The sequence below is a fragment of the Vulpes lagopus genome, chromosome 7, assembly GCF_018345385.1.
Source record: "Vulpes lagopus strain Blue_001 chromosome 7, ASM1834538v1, whole genome shotgun sequence".
NCBI lineage: Eukaryota > Metazoa > Chordata > Mammalia > Carnivora > Canidae > Vulpes > Vulpes lagopus.
In genome coordinates this window covers 8,061,298-8,081,114 of record NC_054830.1, presented here as the reverse complement: position 1 = coordinate 8,081,114, position 19,817 = coordinate 8,061,298, and the positions used below count along the sequence as shown (strand labels likewise).

Below are 19,817 nucleotides of genomic sequence, written 5' to 3'. Positions count from 1 at the left end.
TTTCCCTTGGTGATCTCTCTCCCTGTCAAACAATCAATAAAATATTTAAAAAGTTTAAAAAATAATATAGAAATGTTTGGCATAGTGGAAGATGCCATGGTTCCAATTGGTGGAAATGTCTGCTGTTGTCAACTCAGTGGGGTATCTCCTGCCAAAGCTTTTTCTAATAAGTTGAATCTTTAACATTGTGTTTTGCTGTTTGATTTTTTTATCAAGGCATCATATGCATACATTTTGTGCACTCACCATGTACAAAAGTGTATATAACTTTATGACTTTTGACAAACAGTATCCCTAGGTCAGCGGCAGGACAAGAGGTGGAGCATCCCCGCTGCCTTTCCCTGGGTCCTGCCCCTCACTTCCCTCAAGGGTGATTAAAGATGGCTCTCCTTACCTCTCTTCTTGTTTTCCCTCTGGAAAGTTACGTATTTCTGAACTAAAAGGTCTACTCCCGTCAGTTTTCTAGAGGGATCTGTGAGTCAAGAGGCCTTCCAGAAGCAATTGCTGAGGACCATCTTGTCATTGTTAACTCGTTCAGCTCATATTTTGTTCCCTTGTTCCCCAACACCACCCGGTTTCTTGCTTTATTTTTTTCTAATATATGTATTTTTATTTTTAGTTGTAAAATATGCATGACCTTTACCATCTAAGCCATTTTTTAAAGATTATTTTAAAGTAATCTCTACACCCAGTAGGGGGCTTGAACTCACAACCTCAAGATTTAGAGTCGCTTGCTCCAGTGACTGAACCAGACAGGCACCCCCCCATCGAAGCCATTTCTGAGTGTCCAGTTCAGTGATGTGAAGCACATTCACACTGTTGTGTAACCATCCCCACTGTCCATTTCCAGGACTTTCCTCTTCCCAAACTGAACCTGTGCCCATTAAACACCGACTTTTCACCACCTGCACCCCATCCCAACGTGGCTACTGTTGGTCTACTTTTTGTCCCTATGAATTTAACTACTGAAGGGACTTCAAGTAAGTGGAGTCCTGAAGGGGGACCTGGGTGGCTCAGTGACTGTCTGCCTTCATTCGACTCGGGTCATGATCCCAGGGTCCTGGGATCGAGTCCCTCATCGGGCTCCCTGTAGGGAGCCTGCTTCTCCCTCTGCCTATGTCTCTGCCTCTGTGTGTGTGTCATGAATAAATAAATAAAAACCTTAAAAAAAAAAAAAAAAGGTGGAGGGACGCCTGGGTGGCTCAGTGGTTGGGCGCCTACCTTCAGTTCAGGTCGTGGGTCCCAGGGTCTGGGATCGAGTCCTGCATCCGGCTCCCTGCGAGGAGTCTGCTTCTCCCTCTGCCTGTGTCTCTGCCTTTCTCTCCTCAGTGTCTGTCTCTCATGAATAAATAAATAAAATTAAAAAAAAAAGATGGAGTCATGCTGTGGTCATCCTTTTATGACTGGCTTATTTTAGTTAGCACAATGTCCTCAAGGGTCACCCATGTCGTATCTGTCAGAATTTTCTTTTTAAGACTAAATATCCGTTCGAATGGATACACCACATTTTGTTCAAACACCCATCAATGGACACTTGGGTTGCTTCCACCTTTGAGGCTATTGTAAATAATGTCAAGTGTCGCAATATCTCTGAGTCCTCACTTTCAGTGTTGGAGGTATATACCTAGAAATAAAAGTGCTGGGTTATTCTATTTTTAATTTTGTGAGGAACTGCCATAGGTTTTCCATAGCTGCTGCACCATTTTACATTCCCACCCTCAATGCTCTAGAGTTCTGATTTCCCCACCACCTGACCAATACTTTTTTTTATTTTTAATATACCCATCCTAATGGTTGTGAGGTGATTCTTGCTTTGCTTTTTGGAAGGGAGGTGAGTGACCTTTTTTTGACAGGAGCATTTATATCTGTCAGGCTATGGTTGTGCAATCTCAAATGGCTTATCTTGTGAACAGCCCACCCCAGCTGATAAGAGAGAGCTATCATTAGCCCATGGTTTAGAAAGGTTAAGAGCTTGCCAAGGTCACAGGTAATCTGCAGAACCAGAAACTGAACCCTGACGTCTTATCTCCTCATTATTTCACTCTGCATTGTTAAGTAATCCACCCCCTTTAGACACAGAGAATGTGAGCCCCTGCCACCAAAGGTCACACAGATGAGGGTGACATAGCAATCTTAGCATAAATACTCAGCCAAGAGGAGCTGAGCATTGCTCACCGTAGGTACTGACTCCAGGGACCCAACTCCATGCCCACACACTGATGTTTCTGCAAGACTCTCATCACTTATACATCTGCTAGCTACTCCATGAGACAAAGGCTGGGGAGCTTCTTAACCTAAAATCTGGGGATGGCCCTCTGGGGTCCTAAACCCAAAATATGTACAAAATCCTAACAGATGTGGATGTTGCATGCATTTTTCAAGAGCCTGTGTCATTCCTTTTATCAAATTTCAAAGAGATCTGTGACCTGGGTAAGATTTTTTTTTAAGATTTTATTTATTTATTCATGAGAGATACAGAGAGAGAGAGAGGCAGAGACACAAGCAGAGAGAGAAGCAGGCTCCATGCAGGGAGCCTGACGTGGGACTCAATCCCCGGACTCCAGGATCACTCCCTGGGCCAAAGGCAGGAATTTAACCGCTGAGCCACCAGGCGTCCCCTAGGGTAAGATTAAATAAATCTATCAGCCCTAAGCGTGTCCCTAGCTACACGACCACTGTAAAAACATAAAAACAGCCCTTGGGGGCTTCTCAAAAACTGTCTCTTGGAAGTAAGTTCTGCTGGTGCCTGGCTCAGTTGGAGGAGCATGTAACTATTGATCTGGGTCGTGAGTTCAAGTCCCATGCTGGGTGGAGAGATTACTTAAGTAAATAAAATTAAAAAAAAAGAAAGAAAAATAAAAAAAAAAAAAAAAAAAAAAAAGAAAGAAAGAAAGAAAGAAAAAGAAAGTAAGCTCTGAGGAAGAAAGTGGTCCCAGGTGTGGGATCGGGGACCTGTCAGAGTCCTGATGGTCAATCAAAATCACATTTCTGACTGCTCTGTGGTAGCTTCTCTCCATCCTCCCCGGTTATGCCTCCTCTCTTTTCTACAATTTCTACAGTTGGAGGATCACAGTGCTTGGTCCTCGGACCCCCTCCTCTTATTCTCTTCCAGGGTGTGGCATCTGGTCTCTGGTGCCTCTGGACAACTGGCTTTTATTCCCAGCCTAAGTGTCTCTACAGACTCATAGCCAAGCCACTATCTTCTTCATAGCTCCATGTGGCCATTCCCCAGCTACTAAGCACTTCTCTAAACCTTTCACTTCATGGAGCCCCTCACCTCCATGCTTGCTCCTCCCCATCTGGGCCACCACTACCCATCCAGGTATCTGGGCCAAACACCCAGGAAGCAACTTCTTCCTTTTCCTCATTCTGCATATCCAGCCTGCCACAAGTTCTCTAGACTCTGGAAGATCTGGAAGCCAGTCCACTCCATAGCTGTCCTTCCCTCAGTGCCTTCCAATGCTTCTTGTTAAACCAGGATAAAGTTTCAGGGCCCCTGGAAACCAAACCTTCTCTCCTTCCTCCTCTCCAGCCACTTGGACCTCCTCACTATTCCTTAAACAAATTAAAGATTTCCCCACTTCATTGTCCTTTGCACATGCTCTTTCTTCTGCCTGGTACTGGTTTCCCAATATCTTTTTATCACTCAGATCCTAGTTCATGGTTCATATGTCCCCTGTCCAGGGAGTCCATCCCTGCCCCTGCCCACACAGCCTAAAGTCACTTCCTTCCCTGCCCCCTCCAGTGACGCTTTCCTAGACCGGGTTGGAGTGTCTTCAAAGTGAATGTCCCTATCTAAAATGATTCTGTTCATTTGTTTCCTTGCTTATTGTGAGGTCTTGCCACTAGAGCAGTGGCCTTTGATGCCCTTTGTGTGACCCACAGTAGGCAGAAATTTCACAGGGGACCCAGCAATCCACGTGTTAAGGCTGCATAACAAAATATTACCGAATTTACTGCCTTTAAACAATGGCAATGATCTTGCTCACAGATCTGCAGTTTCAGCAGGGCTTGGTGGGGACAGCTCATCTCTGCTCCTCCTGCTGTCAGCTGGGATGGCTCGAAGGGTGGCGACTAAAATCACTTCTGTGCTCACTCACTGGTCTGGTGGTTGATGCTGGCTTCTGCTGCAACCTCCTCTGGGAGATTCTTTACATCACCTCGGATTTCTCACAACATGGCAGCTGGGCTCTGAGTAAGAGTATCCCCCAAACTGAGAGAGGGCAAGAGAGCAAGAGATTGCACAAGCTAGCACCAGGCACAAGCTGCCTCCTAGTTTCCGACCAAGGCTTGTAATTCACAGTATCCTTTCTGCCACATTAAAAAAAAAAAAAAAGATTTTATTTATTCATGAGAGATACAGAGAGAGAGAAGAAGAGACACAGGCAGAGGGAGAAGCAGGCTCCATGCAGGGAGGAGCCCAATGTGGGACTTGATCCCAGGACTCCAAGATCGAGTCCTGGGCCAAAGCCAGGTGCTCAACTGCTGAGCCACCCAGGAATCCCCTTTCTGCCACATTTTATTTGCTGCACCAAGTCCTGCTGAAGCTCAAAAGGAGGAGAATGAGAGTCTGCCTCTGGACGGGGAGTGGCAAAGGTTGGAACTATTTCTGTATTCAATTTTTGAAAATATAATCTGTCACACCCAGTACTCGCAGATTTTGGAGTTTCCCAAAAACAATGCTTAACTTTCTGCACACAATGCACTGATTTTTTCCCCCATTGTATTTTGTAGAAAATGCTGGTCATGACCTGCCAAATTAGATTTCTTTACCTCAGTTTGAGAAATTTGTCACATAAACGCGCATGTTGTCTTTTCTCTCCTACGACCCTTCACACAGCATGGTGTCGTGCCAGTTAGGCTAGGTGCCGCACCTGCTCGGGTTCCATGTATGTTTTCTTGAACGCCTTTATATAGTACTCCCTGAATACTCAGCACCGTCCTCACTTAATCCTCACGCCTACCCCTACGTATGTACTATTATGACCCTCATTTTACTGACGAGGAAAGTGAGGCACAGAGGGGTGAAGTCACTTGCCCAGGATAAGGAAGCTAGGAAGTGGGGTTCGAACCCCATAAATCTGGCTGCATGCTCCAGCTTGCTGTGCATCCTTACGGAATTTACCTATTTATTTATTACGCTGATTGCGAGCATCCCACGCACACCCTATAGAACGTCAGCTCCACGAGAGGCGGTCCAACGCTTCCCGGCACCGCGCCCCTGGTGCAACTACAACTAAACAAACAGCTTCAGGAGCCGCCAGATGCTTTCCAGCCTGCGCAGGCGCGTCACGCAGGACTCCCGCAGGCACACAAGCCCCACCTCCCTGCGCCGATTGGCCATTGCAGGAGACGGAGGAGGAGCCGGCGCAGGCGCACTAGGCCAGACCAGCGGCTACCGCCCGCCCATTCCTGATGACTGATGGAGGATCAAACCAATGGGAATGAGGCTCCTGGGGAGAGAGGCGGGCCCTGAGGGCAGTTAAACTTGCGCGGGAAAGGTCCCGGCGTAGTCATGGCGGCCTTCCGCGACATGGAGGAGGTGAGCCAGGGGCTGCTGAGCCTGCTGGGTGCCAACCGCGCGGAGGCGCAGCAACGGCGGCTGCTGGGACGCCACGAGCAGGTGGTGGAGCGGCTGCTGGAGACGCAAGAACTCGCGGAGCAACGGCTGCGAGGTCAGGGGCGGGGCCGGGGGCGGGGCCGGGGGCGGCTGGGACCCGGGGGATGCCTGGGGGCAGCAAGTCCCTCCCTCCTGGGCGCCCTCTCCCCTGCCCTGTTCTCCCATGGACAGTACGCCCGCTGAACCTGTTTCCCCACCCGTGAAATGGGCTTCGGGATGGCGGCGCCCTCGAGTTAGTGAATATAGGAGCTCAGAGGGTCTGGTCCAATTCTGAGCCTTCCGTGAGCAGGAGCTGGGGGACCCAAGGTCTGAAGTGGGGTTCAGGAGTCGGAGCGCTGGGTTTTAATCCCAGCATTTCCACTTACTGAGGTTCAGCTGTTTTACTGAGCACCTGGTGTGTGCCAGGTAGAGTGTCAGCCCTGGGATGGAAGCAGAGAACGAAACAGACAATATATCCCTTAGTGGGTTGATAGTGCTAGTGAGGGGAGGTCAGAAGATAAACCAAGAAAATGGGTATGTCAGGAGGTGATGGGCTAAGGAGGGCTAAGGACAAACTAGGTTGTGTTGGAGGGAGTGGTGATGTTTTGGGGCGGGTCAGCGAAAGCCTTCTGAAAGATGATGTTTTAGCAGAAACCCAAGGAGGCCTGGGAGAGAGCCAGGGAGGATTAAATAAATCGGTGCAGGTAAAGGTGCTTCCTGCTTTACATGGATAATACCGTTTACGTGGAATTGAAGACACCATCAAATGTAAGACTCCTTTAAAGCGAAGGATGAAAGGCTTTGCTAATAAATATCTTAACATGCTACAGAGAGAGGGCTGCATCAAGCCTCTCCTGCAGGTGAGAGGGGCTCTCCCAGCTTCTGATCTGGATTTCAGGTAACTCATGAGCCCCGATCTAGGGGCTTCCCTCCCATGCCTCAGTGACCTCATCTATGAAATGGGACTGCTGACAGCACCCATTGTCACTGCTTTTCTCAGTGCCAGGTTTTTGTTGTTGTTGTTGTAAAATTGATAAAGACTTACCATTTTAGGGGCACCTGCGTGGCTCAGTGGTTGAACGTCTGCCTTTGGCCCAGGTTGTGTTCCTGGGGTCCTGGGGCAAGGGCTGCATCAGGCTTCCTGCGGGGAGCCTGCTTCTCCCTCTGCCTATATCTCTGACTCTGTGTGTGTGTGTCTCATGAATAAATAAATAAAATCCTAAAAAACAAAACAAAACACAACATTTTAGCGATTTTTAAGTGTCCTGTTTGGTGGCATTAAGTACATTCACATCATTGTGCAGCCATCCCCACCGTCCCATCTCCAGAATGTTTTCATTATCCCAAACTAAAACTACTCATTAAACTCTGACTCCCCATTTCCCCTTCTCCCAGCCCCTTCTACTTCCTGTCTCTATGAACTATTCTAGAGACCTCATATAAGTGGAATCCTGGAATTTAGTGTGGCTTATTTTCTTTTTATTATTATTTTTTATGTTGTGTGTCTGGTATATGTCACTTAGTGCAGTGTTTTTAAGAATCATCCATGTTGTAACGTGTCAGAATTTCATTTTTTAGGGCTGAATAATATTCCAATGTGTGGACATACTTCATTTTGTTTGTTCATTTGTCCATTTTTAATTTTTTTAAAAGATTTTATTTGTTCATGAGAGAGAGAGAGAGAGAGAGAGGCAGAGACAGGCAGAGGGAGAAGCAGGCTCCATGCAGGGAGCCTGATATGGGACTCAATATTGGGTCTCTAGGATCACGCCCTGAACTGAAGGTGGCACTAGACCGCTGAGCCACATGGGCTGCCTCTGTTCATTCCTCCATTGATGGACAGTTGGGTTGCTTCCAGCCCCTGGCTGTTGTGAATAATGCTGCCATGAACATGGGTGTTCAAATATCTCTTTGGGTCCCTGCTTTCAATTCTTTTTTGCATTTTCCCAGAAGTGGAATTGCTAGATCACATGGTAATTTGATATTTAATTTTTTGAGAAAGTGTCCTCCAGTTTTCTATAGTGATTTTGGTGCCAGGTTTTTTTAAAATGTCTTTTTACAGTTACATTTCATGTGGAGATGCTATTTAGATTGAAACTGAAATGACCTAGGAGCTAAGCAGGGAATGGCTTGGGGGAAGAGTGTTCCTGGCGGAGGTGACTGGAAATGCCAAGGTCACAAGGTGAGAGTGAACTTGGAGACCCAGGAGAAAGCAGTGAAGGTGAGGTCAACCACAACCAGACTCTGCCAGCAGTGAGCACCCAGGAGGAGTTTGGAGGTTGTTTTATTTTTGATTTTTTAAAGATTTTATTTATTTATTCATGAGAGACACAGAGACAGAGAGAGGCAGAGACACAGGCAGAGGAAGAAGCAGGCCCCATGCAGGGAGCCCAATGTGGGACTCAATCCTGGGTCTCCAGGATCATGCCCTAAGCCAGAGGCAGACACTCAACCGCTGAGCCACCCAGGCATCCCTGGAGGTTGTTTTAAGTGTGGTGAATGCCCTAGTCAGTCTTCCTCTTCTCCTCCTCTCTCTTCTTGTCTCTCGTCTTTCCTCCCCACTCCCAACTCGATTGATGGTTTGGGGAGAAGGATGGCATCACCCAGCCTGCCTGGGGTTTAGCATTATGGATGGAGTTGGGGTTGGGATCCAGATCAGATCCAGATGTCAGAGCTAAGTGCCTATGGACAAGTCACTGACTGTTTTGGGGCTTCTGTCCCTCACCTCTCCATGGTGGGCAGGGGTTTAGCCACTCCCTTCAGAGGGTTGTGAGAACACACCGAGCAGGGGCTCTGAGGTCATCCTGCAGCACTCAGCGCACACTCAGGTGATGGTACTCCTTACCAGCATCCACAGGGAGGAGGGTGCTCCCAGGGAAGATACCAAGGAGACTCAGTTGTCTATAGGGAAGGTGAGGGGAGAAGGGGCAGGAAGGCTGCAGAACAGAGCCACATCCCCAGCTATCCTAACAGGAAGTCAGCAGGCACTGTTTAAAACAGACAAATCAAGAAATAGCAGCATAAGCAAATTATTTAGAAATGTGAAGGTCAGTGCCAGAGAAAACAGTGATGAGTTGAAAGTGGCTGCTTCAGAGGGGTGGAGAGGCTTGGGGGGGTGGGGAGGTTCCTCTGTGTGTTTAAATTTTCACAGCCATATACATGTAATATTTTGATGAAAAATTAACTTAATGTAAGTTTGTAAACACTTAAACGCCAGCCCTTTGGGAAGCATTTCCATCTGTGCCTTCTCGGAGTTGGCAGATTTCTCCAGTTCTCTGGGAAGGAACACGGTAACCTTGTTAGGGTGTTTTTGATCTTTCTGGATGTTTCGTACAAAGCATGTTTATTCTGAGTAGGTGCTGGCGATATATGGTGAATATAAGATGCAATCCCTGGTTCGTGGAAGAAAGAGGAAGAATGACTCATTCAGTGCTGGCAGGGCTGTCATGGAAGCATGGCCGTGCGCTGGGAGGGAGAGGAGAGTGTCCAGCTGCCCGAGGCGAGCACTGCCCGGAAGTCTGGAAGAATGGGTCCAGGAGTGCCCGATAGGCAGGAGCACAGTGGCATCCCACAGAGGACAGGCAGGTGGAGGCCCAGGCCTGTGAAGGATGGGGCTTGTTTGTAGAATGAGATCTTTGTAGCCGGAGCAGAGAGAAGAGTATGTGTGGGGGTGAAAAGCAGGCAGAAAGGAGGCTGTCGGGGAAAGTAAAGATGCTCAGAGGGACCGGGATCTTACCCTGGAGATACTAGGGAGCCATGGATGGTCTTCGAGCAGGGGAGTGACTTCACATTTGGTCTCTAAGGCAGCCACTCTGGAGGCAGAGAGCAGAAGGAACTGGCAACAGCAGAGACCAAAGCAAGGTGTGAGGGGGAGGCTGGGTGATCCTGGAGGGACCCGTGAGGGGGTTGCAGCGGGGGCAGGAGCAGGGGACTCGGCAGGCCTGGATCACTAATTGGATGTGGAAAGTGAGTGCCAGGCTTCTTGCTTGGGCAGCAAGGTTGACCCGGACACTATACATTAAGACTGGTGCAAAGGACTGGATTGATTGATTACTTTATCGTTCATTCGTTCTTTTTTTTTTTTTTTTGGAGGATTCAGATGTGTTTTGGTGAAATGGAAGCACTTTTACAAGGTCCGAGTGGACCTGAGTGATGGGCTTTTGCAAATAGGATCAGCAGGTCCCTGGGGAGCCGTAGACAGGGACTCGAGGAGTGGCTGAGGCCTCAGGCAGATGAACCTCCCTACCCACCCCACTCCGGCCCCCAGCTTTGTCCTCAGCTCTTCTGGGGCAAAGACAGACCCTGGAGAAACCTCTTTGTAGGGCTTCAGCCTTCTCCCCCCAACCCCCCAACAGAGATCCTGGCCACGGAGGAAGAAGTGGCCCAGCGCCTCCTTGACGTGAAGGCGCAGGCGCACCAGAGGGGGGTCGAGTTGCAGCAGCTCAAAGCTGAGCTTCAGAAGGCCGGCGAGGAGAACACGCATCTGAAGGCCAGCCTCCTATATCCTTCCCTCGGGCGCCGAAGGCCGGGCTGCGGGCTCACCCCGGGGTTGCCAGCTGGTTCAAGCCAGGGACCCCGCTTGGAGCCAGGGGGGCCCTGGGCCCACAGAGGCTGGGTTAGCGCGCGAGACCCCCCTCCAGTGAGGTGACCTTAACTGCCTGCTTTACTCAGCTCACCACAGAGCTGGAGGAGCTCAAGGAGGTCGAGGCCGGTCTCGAGAGACAGGAGAGGGAAGTTGACGAAGACACAACTGTCACCATCCCCTCAGCCGTGTATGTCCCCCCAGTGCGTGTGCTAGCGTGTGCGTACCCCGCAGCCCTGAGCTGGAGTCTGCACTGGGGTAACTGGCCTCTCTCCCTCCCTCTCTCCTTTCGTGTTCTCATACAGGTACGTGGCTCAGCTTTATCACCGAGTCAGTAAAATTGAGTGGGACTACGAGTGTGAGCCGGGGATGGTCAAAGGCAGTATCCTTTGTGGAGAAAGCAGAGCCCTGTGCGCCTGCTGGTGGCCACGCAGAGCGCCAGGCCGCTGTGGAAAAGTCTGGCAGGTCCTCCCAGAGTCCCCACAGGATCCAGCAGTCCCCCTTCTGGGGATAAACACAAAGACACCAAAAGCCGGGACTTGAACCGGTATTTGCGCATTTGTGTTCCTAATTGCCTTGGTCCCAACAGCCAAGAGGTGGAAGCAACCCAATCATCTAGCAGCAAAGTGCTAGATAAGCAAACTGTGGTGTTTCTGTGCGATAAAATAGTATTCCGCCTTAGGAAGGAAGGAAATTCTGGCACATGCTAGAACACGGGTGTACCTGGAGGACGTGATGTTAAGTGAAACAAACCAGACACAAAAAATGAACTACTGTCTGATTCCGCTGCCAGGAGGCCCCGAGAGGAGTCAGATCCACAGAGACAAAGTAGATGGTGGGCACTGGGGGCCAGGGGGTGGGGATGGCTGCACATCATGTGCATGTACTTCATGCCACTGAGCTGGTTCCCATGGTCTATTTTGTATGTATCTCACCAGTTTTTTATTTTTATTTTATTATTTTATTTTATTTTCTCTGGGAAGGAACACGGTAACCTTGTTAGGGTGTTTTTGATCTTTCTGGATGTTTCGTACATCCAGATTTTTATCGGATTTTTTATTTTTTTAAGATTTTTATTTAAAGATTATTTTATTCATGAGAGACAGAGAGAGGGAGAGGCAGAGGGAGAAGCAGACTCTATGCAGGGATCCTGACGTGGGACTCGATCCCAGGCCTCCAGGATCAGGCCCTGGGACCGAAGGGGGCGCTAAACCTCTGAGCCACTGGAGCTGCCCTATGTTTTCTTTCTTTTTTTTTTTTCAAAGATTTTATTTATTTATTCATAGAGACACAGAGAGAGAGGGGGAGAGGCAGAGACACAGGCAGAGAGAGAAGCAGGCTCCATGCAGGGAGCCCGATGCAGGACTCGATCCCAGATCTCCGGGATCGCACCCTGGATTGAAGGCGATGCTAAACCACTGAGCCATCTGGGCTGCCTATTTCACCATTTTTTTAAAAAGATAGTACATTATCAGAATTTAACTTTAAAAAAAATTTTTTTTAGGATTTTATTTATTTATTCATGATAGACAGAAAGAGAGAGAGGCAGAGACACAGGCAGAGGGAGAAGCAGGCTCCATGCAGAGAGCCCGATGTGGGACTCGATCCCGGGATCCCAGCATCACGTGCTGGGCTGAAGACAGGTGCTCAACCATTGAGCCACCCAGGTGTCCCTTTAAAAAGATTTTATTTATTTATTTATTTAAGAGAGAAAGAGCATGTGGGCAGGGGGAGGGGCAGAAGGAGAAGCAGACTCCCCACTGAGCAGGGAGCCCAATGAGGGGCTCCATCCCAGGACCCTGGGATCATGACCTGAGCCAAAGGCAGACACGTAACCCACTGAGCTACCCAAGTGCCCAGAATTCAACGTTTTGTTTACAAAAGTCTCGTTTGGTCTCTATATATCTTAGTAACATTTTTTTAGAGGCAGTATCCTTTCCTCTTGGGGTCACGGAATGGGCCATGCGCATCAGGTTTCCTTACATCTGCCCTATAGTCCATCATGGCCCCAGTATCGCACAGCCCATCCACCTGGACAGCACCCAGCTCTCCAAGAAGTTCATCAGCGACTACCTCTGGAACCTGGTGGACACGAACTGGTAGCCAGGAGCCTCGAGGACACGTTTGCGCACAGCATGGATCTGCCGAAGAGGGTGGGTGGTGCCTCAGTGGTGAGATGAGCTTAAAATTAAATGTTTATACACAGACGGGTTTTTTACTGAGTGTCTTTCTGCCTTCGGCCTCAGTTGCTGGACTGGCCTTGGCTGGGTAACCATAGAGAACTACCCTAACTGCCAGACCGTGGCCTCACATCTCTGGCGACACTATACAGATGATGCCATAGTGTGTGTGATAACAAATCCTGGGTCTTTATCATTTGTGATTGAAGTTGGGCACTCTGTGCCCAGAACTGGAATATGAAAGTGCTGGCTGGAGCCCTGGCAGTCATGTTGCCACATGTAAGGAGGGATGCAGTCCTCTAGGGTCGATGGGAGCCTGGTTCCCCGATGACTGTGGAACCCAGGTATCAGCACTGGACTTTTTTTTTTTTAAGATTTTATTTACTGGGGATCCCTGGGTGGCTCAGCGGTTTCGCGTCTGCCTTTGGCCCAGGGCGCGATCCTGGAGTCCCGGGATCGAGTCCCACGTCGGGCTCCCGGCATGGGCCTGCTTATCTCTCTTCCTGTGTCTCTGCCTCTCTCTCTCTCTATGTCTATCATGAATCTCTAAAAAAAAAAAAAAAAAAAAAGATTTTATTTACTTATTTATTTGAGAAAGAGTGTGTGCGAGTGAGGGGGGTATAGAGGGAGAAGGACAAGCCACCTCCATGCTGAAGGTGGAGCCTGACACAGGGTTCCATCTCCTGACCCTGAGATTATGACCGGAGCCAAAGTCAAAAGATTCAGATGCTTAACTGACTGAGCCACTTAGGTCCCCCTGGACTTTTTTTTTTTTTTTTTTTTTTTTTAAGTAGGCTCCACACCCACTATAGAGCCCAACATTGAGGTTTGAACTCATGGCCCAGAGATCCATATCTGAGCTGAGATCAAGAGTTGGACATGACTAACTAAACCAGCGAGGTGCCCCAGCCCTGGACCTCTCTGTGTGGAGGAAGGGAAGACTAAGTTATGTTGTGTGTGCCACTGTTACTTTTTTTTTTTTTTTATCACAAACAGCTAAATTTTTTTTTTTATGTTGAGTTCCACATTTCTTTTCTTTTCTTTTTTTTTTTTTTTAAGATTTTATTCATTTATTCATGACAGAGAGAGAGAGAGAGGCAGAGACACAGGCAGAGGGAGAAGCAGGCCCCATGCAGGGAGCCCGACGTGGGACTAGATCCCGGGTCTCCAGGATCAGGCCCTGGGCTGAAGGTGGTGCTAAACCACTGGGCCATCGGGGCTGCCCTTTTTTTAGTCTGTATATTTATAATCACCCAACATGGGGCACGAACTTGCTATGAGAGGAAGAGTCCCGTGCTCCTGATGTAAATCTACTTGATGCAGCATACGACCCAGGCCATTCTATATGTTCCCTTATCCGCCATCCTCAGTGATTTGGGGTACCACTAAGAATGGGATGCTTACGGCCCGCCTGCCTGAGGGTAGGGAAGGGGAAGTTGGTCCCCCTTAAACCTAACCAGCCACCTTCTATATGCAGCCTTGTCAGTAGATTTGTTATGGTCCCACGAGCCTCTGGGTCCTCAGGGTCTGGGGTTTCGTGCGCGCCTCTGTAACTGCTCTGTTTCTAGTAAGTGCAAATGTGACCGTTTTTTATAATTGGAGACGAGGCTTGCTAGGCAGAGGGAGCGTAAGCAGCAAGTGTAGCAGCATCTGAGCGCGTCATGGGCACCGGACAGTCTGTCCAGGTCACCCTTGCAGCTTCTGGGGCAAGGGAGCCTGGGCTCTAGGACTAGGGAGACGGACCAGGTCATTCGGTTCACAGAGATTCCCAGAGCTTCAGAGGCCGTTTTTATGCCAAGGGCTTGACTTTATGTGTTCGAGTAAGTGGTCACATAAGCCCTCCTGAGCTGTTGATTTTCAAGATCAGTAAGGTCTTTTATGGCATGAGATGGGTGCAGAGCCCCCTCTTTGTACCATCGGCCTCCAGAAAACTTGACCTTGGCCATGGTTTTCCCACCCCAGCCCTAGGGACATCGGGGCCAGTCATTCTTACAGGCTGTCCTGGACGCCGTAGGACATGTAGCAGCATTCCTGGCCCCCACCCTCTGGATGCCAGGAGCACCCCCTCAGTCGTGACAAATGTGGAGCACACAGGAGGCAGTCATCCTCCTCCCTGCCCCCTCCCCCCTCATCTCTCCACCCCCACCCCCACCCCCACCTTCCTGGCCCTGCAGCCTCAGCCAAGAACCAGCCAGGCATCCACATGTGGTCGGCTCAGTAGCTGCTGTCACCTTGATGGGCATTCCTGCTAACACAGCTGGCCTCCACCTGCCCAGCCGCATGGGTGAGGGCGCCAGGATCGCCCCCCACTCTAGTGGGCCCTGTGAGCATGTCAGAGCAGCCCCAGCCCAGCTCAGGGCTGCGGGGCAGGCAATGAGGCATGCGTCCGCGGTTGATCCAGCAGACCTGCCGGCTATCAAACCGAGTGCCCGGGAGAGAGCAGGTGTGGGGGGGCGGGACGTTACAGACCAGAACCTAGGAGTGCCCTTGGCCCTGGCCCTAAAGCCCTCCACAGGCCCGTCTCCCTCCAGGCAGTCCCTTTGCTTGGCTCTGGGCGGAGGCCAAGGAGGTATTGGCCTGCTCGGAGCTCAGTTTCCCCAGGAGGAAGGTCCCCTCGGGGAGGCTGCGTGAGCCCAGGCTCAGAGTGGCCGTGCTTCTCTCGTCTACCCGGGCAGCCCCGGGTCTGGCCGAAGGAGTGAGCAAGCCAGTAAGGAACGTGGCCTGGCGGGCGGGTTCAGGGAGGTGCCTGAGCTCACAGGGGCCTGGAGAGGCCCCGGCCCTCCGCATGCCTGGGCCCTGACTCACTGCCCAGTGCTGGCTGGATGCCTGGGACAGCCAGCAGGACAGCCTCAGACCTCCAGCCTGCACCCCTACCCCCATTCCTGCTTGTCGTTCCTCTGGAGAGCCGCCCAAGCGGCAATGGTCACCAGTGGTCACCAGCTCTTGATTTCTGGAGGCCGGCCACAGGCATGCGGAGTGTTGGGCCCAGCCCGATGGAGGTAGAAGCAAGATTCGTGTCCCCAGGACCAGGGAGTGGGGAGCCAGGTCACTGGCCTTGCACCTGTCGAGCTGAGGCTTGATCCCCTCACCCCCACCCTTCCTCCTGCACCCCCCCAACCCCCACCCCAGGGCCAGCACGGGCCCAGCACCATCCCAAGCCAGTAAAGAGTATTCATTTTACAGATGGGGAAACGCATGGCGTGATCCAGGCTTAACAGTCACAGGACAATGACACCCCTGGAGTCTGAACCCCCACAGTGGGGCTGTAGGGTCCATGGAGGAGCATCTCGGGCTTTTCAGAAGAGAAACAGCCTCTGAGGTGGCTGGGCCTTTTCCAAGGCTACCCGGTAGGAAGACGCCAAGCAATGACTGGAACTCACGCCTGCGTTGATGGAGCGGTAAAGCTGAAGTTCTAGATAAAGGCATTATTGACAGGTGGCTGTGAGGCAAGTGTCCGGATGCCCAGCTGACCCAGCTTGTCATTGGTGTTTCTGGGGAAAGCGCCAAGGGACTGCTGGGAGCGAAGGCCTCACACTGGGCAGTCGCTGGTAAAGTCCTAAGGCTGGCTGCCCCCAAGGGTCCCGCTCGGCCTCTTCCTCTGAACCCCCAGGCCTACATCGCCATGGGTGGGTCCTCCCAGTGTCCCCCACTCCCAGTCCTGGTCTGAGCCGTGGTCAGAGCTGCTCCCAGTTTCTAGATCAAGGGACTGGGACCCAGTGAGTGTGTGTGCCTGGGGGATGGGTGTCCAAGGATGGATTTGAACCTCGTTCTTGGATGTGAGGCTGTGACCTGATCTCTCTGGCCTGGCTGGGGAGAGGCCGGAAAGACTGGTTGCAGGATGTCATGACAGTGCTGGGGTTCCTGGGGACACTCCCTGATTGACTCAGAAATGTGAACTGGGCATCTGTGATTGACTGGTGCCCTGCCCCGGCACCCCCATCAGGGAGCCACACTCCCATGAAGGCCAAGACCAGTGGGTCGAGAAGGAAGAAACTGAGTCACGGAGAGGTCAAGTTATTTGTGTTAGTTCTTACAGCTGATGAGGGGCAGAGCCAGGATTTGACCTGGATCCAGAGTTTGGGCATTTAAACTCCAACTTTCAGTTAGCGATCAATGCTGTTGCTGTCGGGGGAAGCTCTGTAGGAGGCCCTGGAGAGGAGGTATCACTGGAGCCCAGACTTGAGCTCCCAGGAGACGGAAGTGTGGAGGTGGTGATCCAGGCAGAGGGAACAGCCAGTGCAAAGAGAGTGCTCAGAGGTAGCAAAGAGGCCTGCAGGAACTGTGGGGCAAGGGGCTGGATCACGCAGGGTTGGGAGGAGGGAGTGGTTGCTGGATCACACTGGGCCTGCAGTCCACAATAAGATCCGCAGGGGATTTCAGATGTCAGGCAGGACCCCAGAGTTGGGGCCCAGGAAAAGGGAGCCTGATGACAACCTTTGAGCACAGGCCACCCTGCTCTAGTCCCGCGTTTCTAGGGGGCTGGTCTTGCTGTGAACCCCCTAGCTCTAGCTCTCCCCACTCTGTCCCAGGCCCAGCGTGGGAGCAGAGGCCAGGGTGAGCAGAGCAGCTGGGCCTGGGAGGGCGGGGCTCAGGGAGGAGGGAGCCCCTCCACCAGGGCAGGAAGCAGGGCTGAAACCCGAGCCGCCTGGAGGGGAGGCTGGACCAGACCCAGGAGTCCCAGGGCTGCCCCGCCTCCAACCCCTCCCGCCCCGGCCGCTGCCCCGCTCGGGGGTGGATGGTGTGCCCAGGGCTCACCCCCCGTCGGGGCCCTCAGCCTCTCCCACACCCCGCCGTCGGAGAATTCACTTCCGGGGGGCCCGAAGGAGGTCCTGACCCCTCACAGTGGAGGGGGGCTGGCTGGGGAAGCTGCAGGGTGCGGGCAGCCCTCCCCTCCCCCGGACCTGGGCTCGCCCCGCAGGCTCCAGCCTGACTCACCGCAGGCAGCTGTGGTTTGGGCCGCCGGTGGGGGTGGGGGGCAGCAGAGGACAGAATTGGGGGTACCAAGCCCAGGGGAGCAGCTTCCTTGCGCCACCCACCCTGCCCTGGCCGGAGCTGCTGAGCCCTCAGAGCCAAGGCGCAGGGAACTGCCAGCCCCCCACCCTGTCCTTGGGGGTGACAGTCCCCCGAGCTGCAGAGTCCCGTGCCCCCCAGAACCGGCTCCGTCGCGGTGCTCTGGTGCTGAGCCCACAGGCCCGGGAGCTGGCGGTGCGTGCAGGCCTGGAGTCCCGCCGGGGGCCGGTAGGGGACCCTGTCCGAGCCCCAAGAACCCCCCACTCCACCCCTCGCAGCCTGTAGGGGAAGGCAAGGGGTGGCCTCTAGGTCCTCCCCGAGCCGTGTGAGCTGAGCCCAGCCACCGAGCCTCCCCTTGCCCATCTGTGAAATGGTCACTTGACACTGCCCCGTGCTCAGGGGCTGCGCTGGGGAGCAGCCACGTTCATCCCCAAGGGCTTGCTGTCACTTGTCATGAAGCTCCGAGTCCCGCGTGTGGGCCACATGCAGTGTCGCCGCGGGGGCCCCAAGGAAGGAAGCTGGTCACTCGTCCTGGAGCAGAAAACGGCCGAGGCCAGAGACCAGAAGCGCCCGCCCCTCTGGCTGCGGGCGGCGCCCTCCACAGGGACACGGGGACCACGTCCTGCCCCCTCCCCGCCTGCTCCCGGGTCACCTCCAGGCCCCTTCGGTTTGCCGGGCCATTTACGCTCATTTGGCCCGTTTGCCGCGCGGCTGAGCTTGGAATCAGTCAATCAACCAATTATTGAGCGGCCTCCGGCCCACGCTTCCCGGGCGCCCGTTCAGCCTTCACCCCCAGAGGCATTTTGGAACCTTCCCAAGACAAAGGGCGGAAGGAAGGAAGGAAGTGCCACCCTGTGGACACAGCGAACATGACAGTCCCCCGGCTCCGGGCCTTCCTCTGCAGGCCTGTGCAGGGCCCCCCAAGCGCTCTGAGCCTGGGAGCTGGGGATTAGCCCTGGCCCCAGCTTCAGCTGGGGAAACTGAGGCTCCAAGGCGTGCGAGACCCCCCCCCCATCTCAACCTAGGTGCCTAGGTGGCTCGGCCCGGGATGTGCTCCTTCCCACCCCACCGCCCTGCACCCTGGGTCACCCGCTTCCCAGCCCGTTCCTGCTCTCCCTCCCTTTGCCCTGTAAAGTGGGGTGTGTGTGTGTGTGTGTGTGTGTGTTCCTGCTGGCTTCAGGCTGCGGGGTCGCTGGGGGGTGCTCCTGCTGGCTTCAGGCTGTGGGGTCGCTGGTGGGAGAGGGCACCACCAGGAGGAGGGGAGAAGTTGGCTTCCCCCCCTTTTTTTTTTGCCATACACAGTGTCACCTGCGAGGCTCCCAGCACCTCCCTCTGGGTCCCATAATACCAGCTCCGCCCTACACCACGTTTACTTCTGGCTGCCTCATTGTTCCCCTATTGGGTCTTTAAAGAATCATTTAGCGTTGCCTTCCAATACACACAGCATCAGACTTCCCATTTGACCGGGTTTAAGTGTCCAATCTGGGGTCATTGGGTACATCCACATGGTTGTGCGGCCACCGCCACCACCTGTCTTCAGAACTTTCTCCGTCTTCACAATGGAACCTGTGTCCCCACCGGATGCTAACTCCCCACCCCCGTCCCCCAGGCCCTGGCTCCCACCTGTAAGGACCTAGAGCAGAAGCCCAGGGAGTGAGGTGTCAGTGTGGTTGGTCCCATTTGAACTTTTATACCTACTTCCCCATATTAAGTTCTTTGCATCCATGGACCCGCTCTGTCCCTGACCCCCCGACAGGTGCTAGGCGCCTAGACTCCTTGCGGTTTGGTTTGCCATATCCCAGGAAAGGGGTCTGAAGCCTGCACGTCAGACTCCAGTAAAGCTGGGGTGCAGAGAGAATGGGGGTGTGCGTGCCCGCAACACCCACAGCTCTGGCCAAATGTTGTTACTACGGAATTTGAGGCCCAATTCGCCGGAACTCATGATTATTTGGATTTGTGTTGTGAGACCTCGTTTTATTATCTCAGCAATTTATTTCCTAGGTGTTCATCCTTTTTTTTTTTTTTTTTTAATTTTTATTTATTTATGATAGTCACAGAGAGAGAGAGAGAGGCAGAGACACAAGCAGAGGGAGAAGCAGGCTCCATGCACCGGGAGCCTGAAGTGGGATTCGATCCCGGGACCCCAGGATCGCGCCCTGGGCCAAAGGCAGGCGCCAAACCGCTGCGCCACCCAGGGATTCCCCTAGGTGTTCATCCTTTAAGAAAACCTCACATTGGGCAGCCCCGGTGGCCCAGCGGTTTGGCCCCGCCTTTGGCCCGGGGTGTGATCCTGGGGCCATCGGACTCCCTGCATGGAGCCTGCTTCTCTTCCTCTCCCTCTCTCTCCCTCTCCCTCTGCCTGTGTCTCTGCCTCTCTGTCTGTTATGAATAAATAAAATCTTAAAAAAAAAAAAGAAAAAGAAACCTCACATCAACCATACAGGGG

At 52.5% G+C, this 19,817-nt stretch overlaps 1 protein-coding gene across 1 annotated transcript; it reads left to right on the top strand.

The window, feature by feature from the left end:
• The first annotated feature begins 5,490 nt into the window (after window positions 1–5,490).
• Window positions 5,491–12,388, top strand: SPC24 (SPC24 component of NDC80 kinetochore complex). The gene is made up of 5 exons (XM_041763028.1): window positions 5,491–5,675; window positions 9,955–10,099; window positions 10,267–10,371; window positions 10,487–10,563; window positions 12,178–12,388. Exons 1-5 carry the CDS (start codon window positions 5,516–5,518, stop codon window positions 12,282–12,284), a joined length of 594 nt encoding a protein of 197 aa, XP_041618962.1. The 5' UTR covers window positions 5,491–5,515; the 3' UTR covers window positions 12,285–12,388.
• Window positions 12,389–19,817: the final 7,429 nt, after the last annotated feature.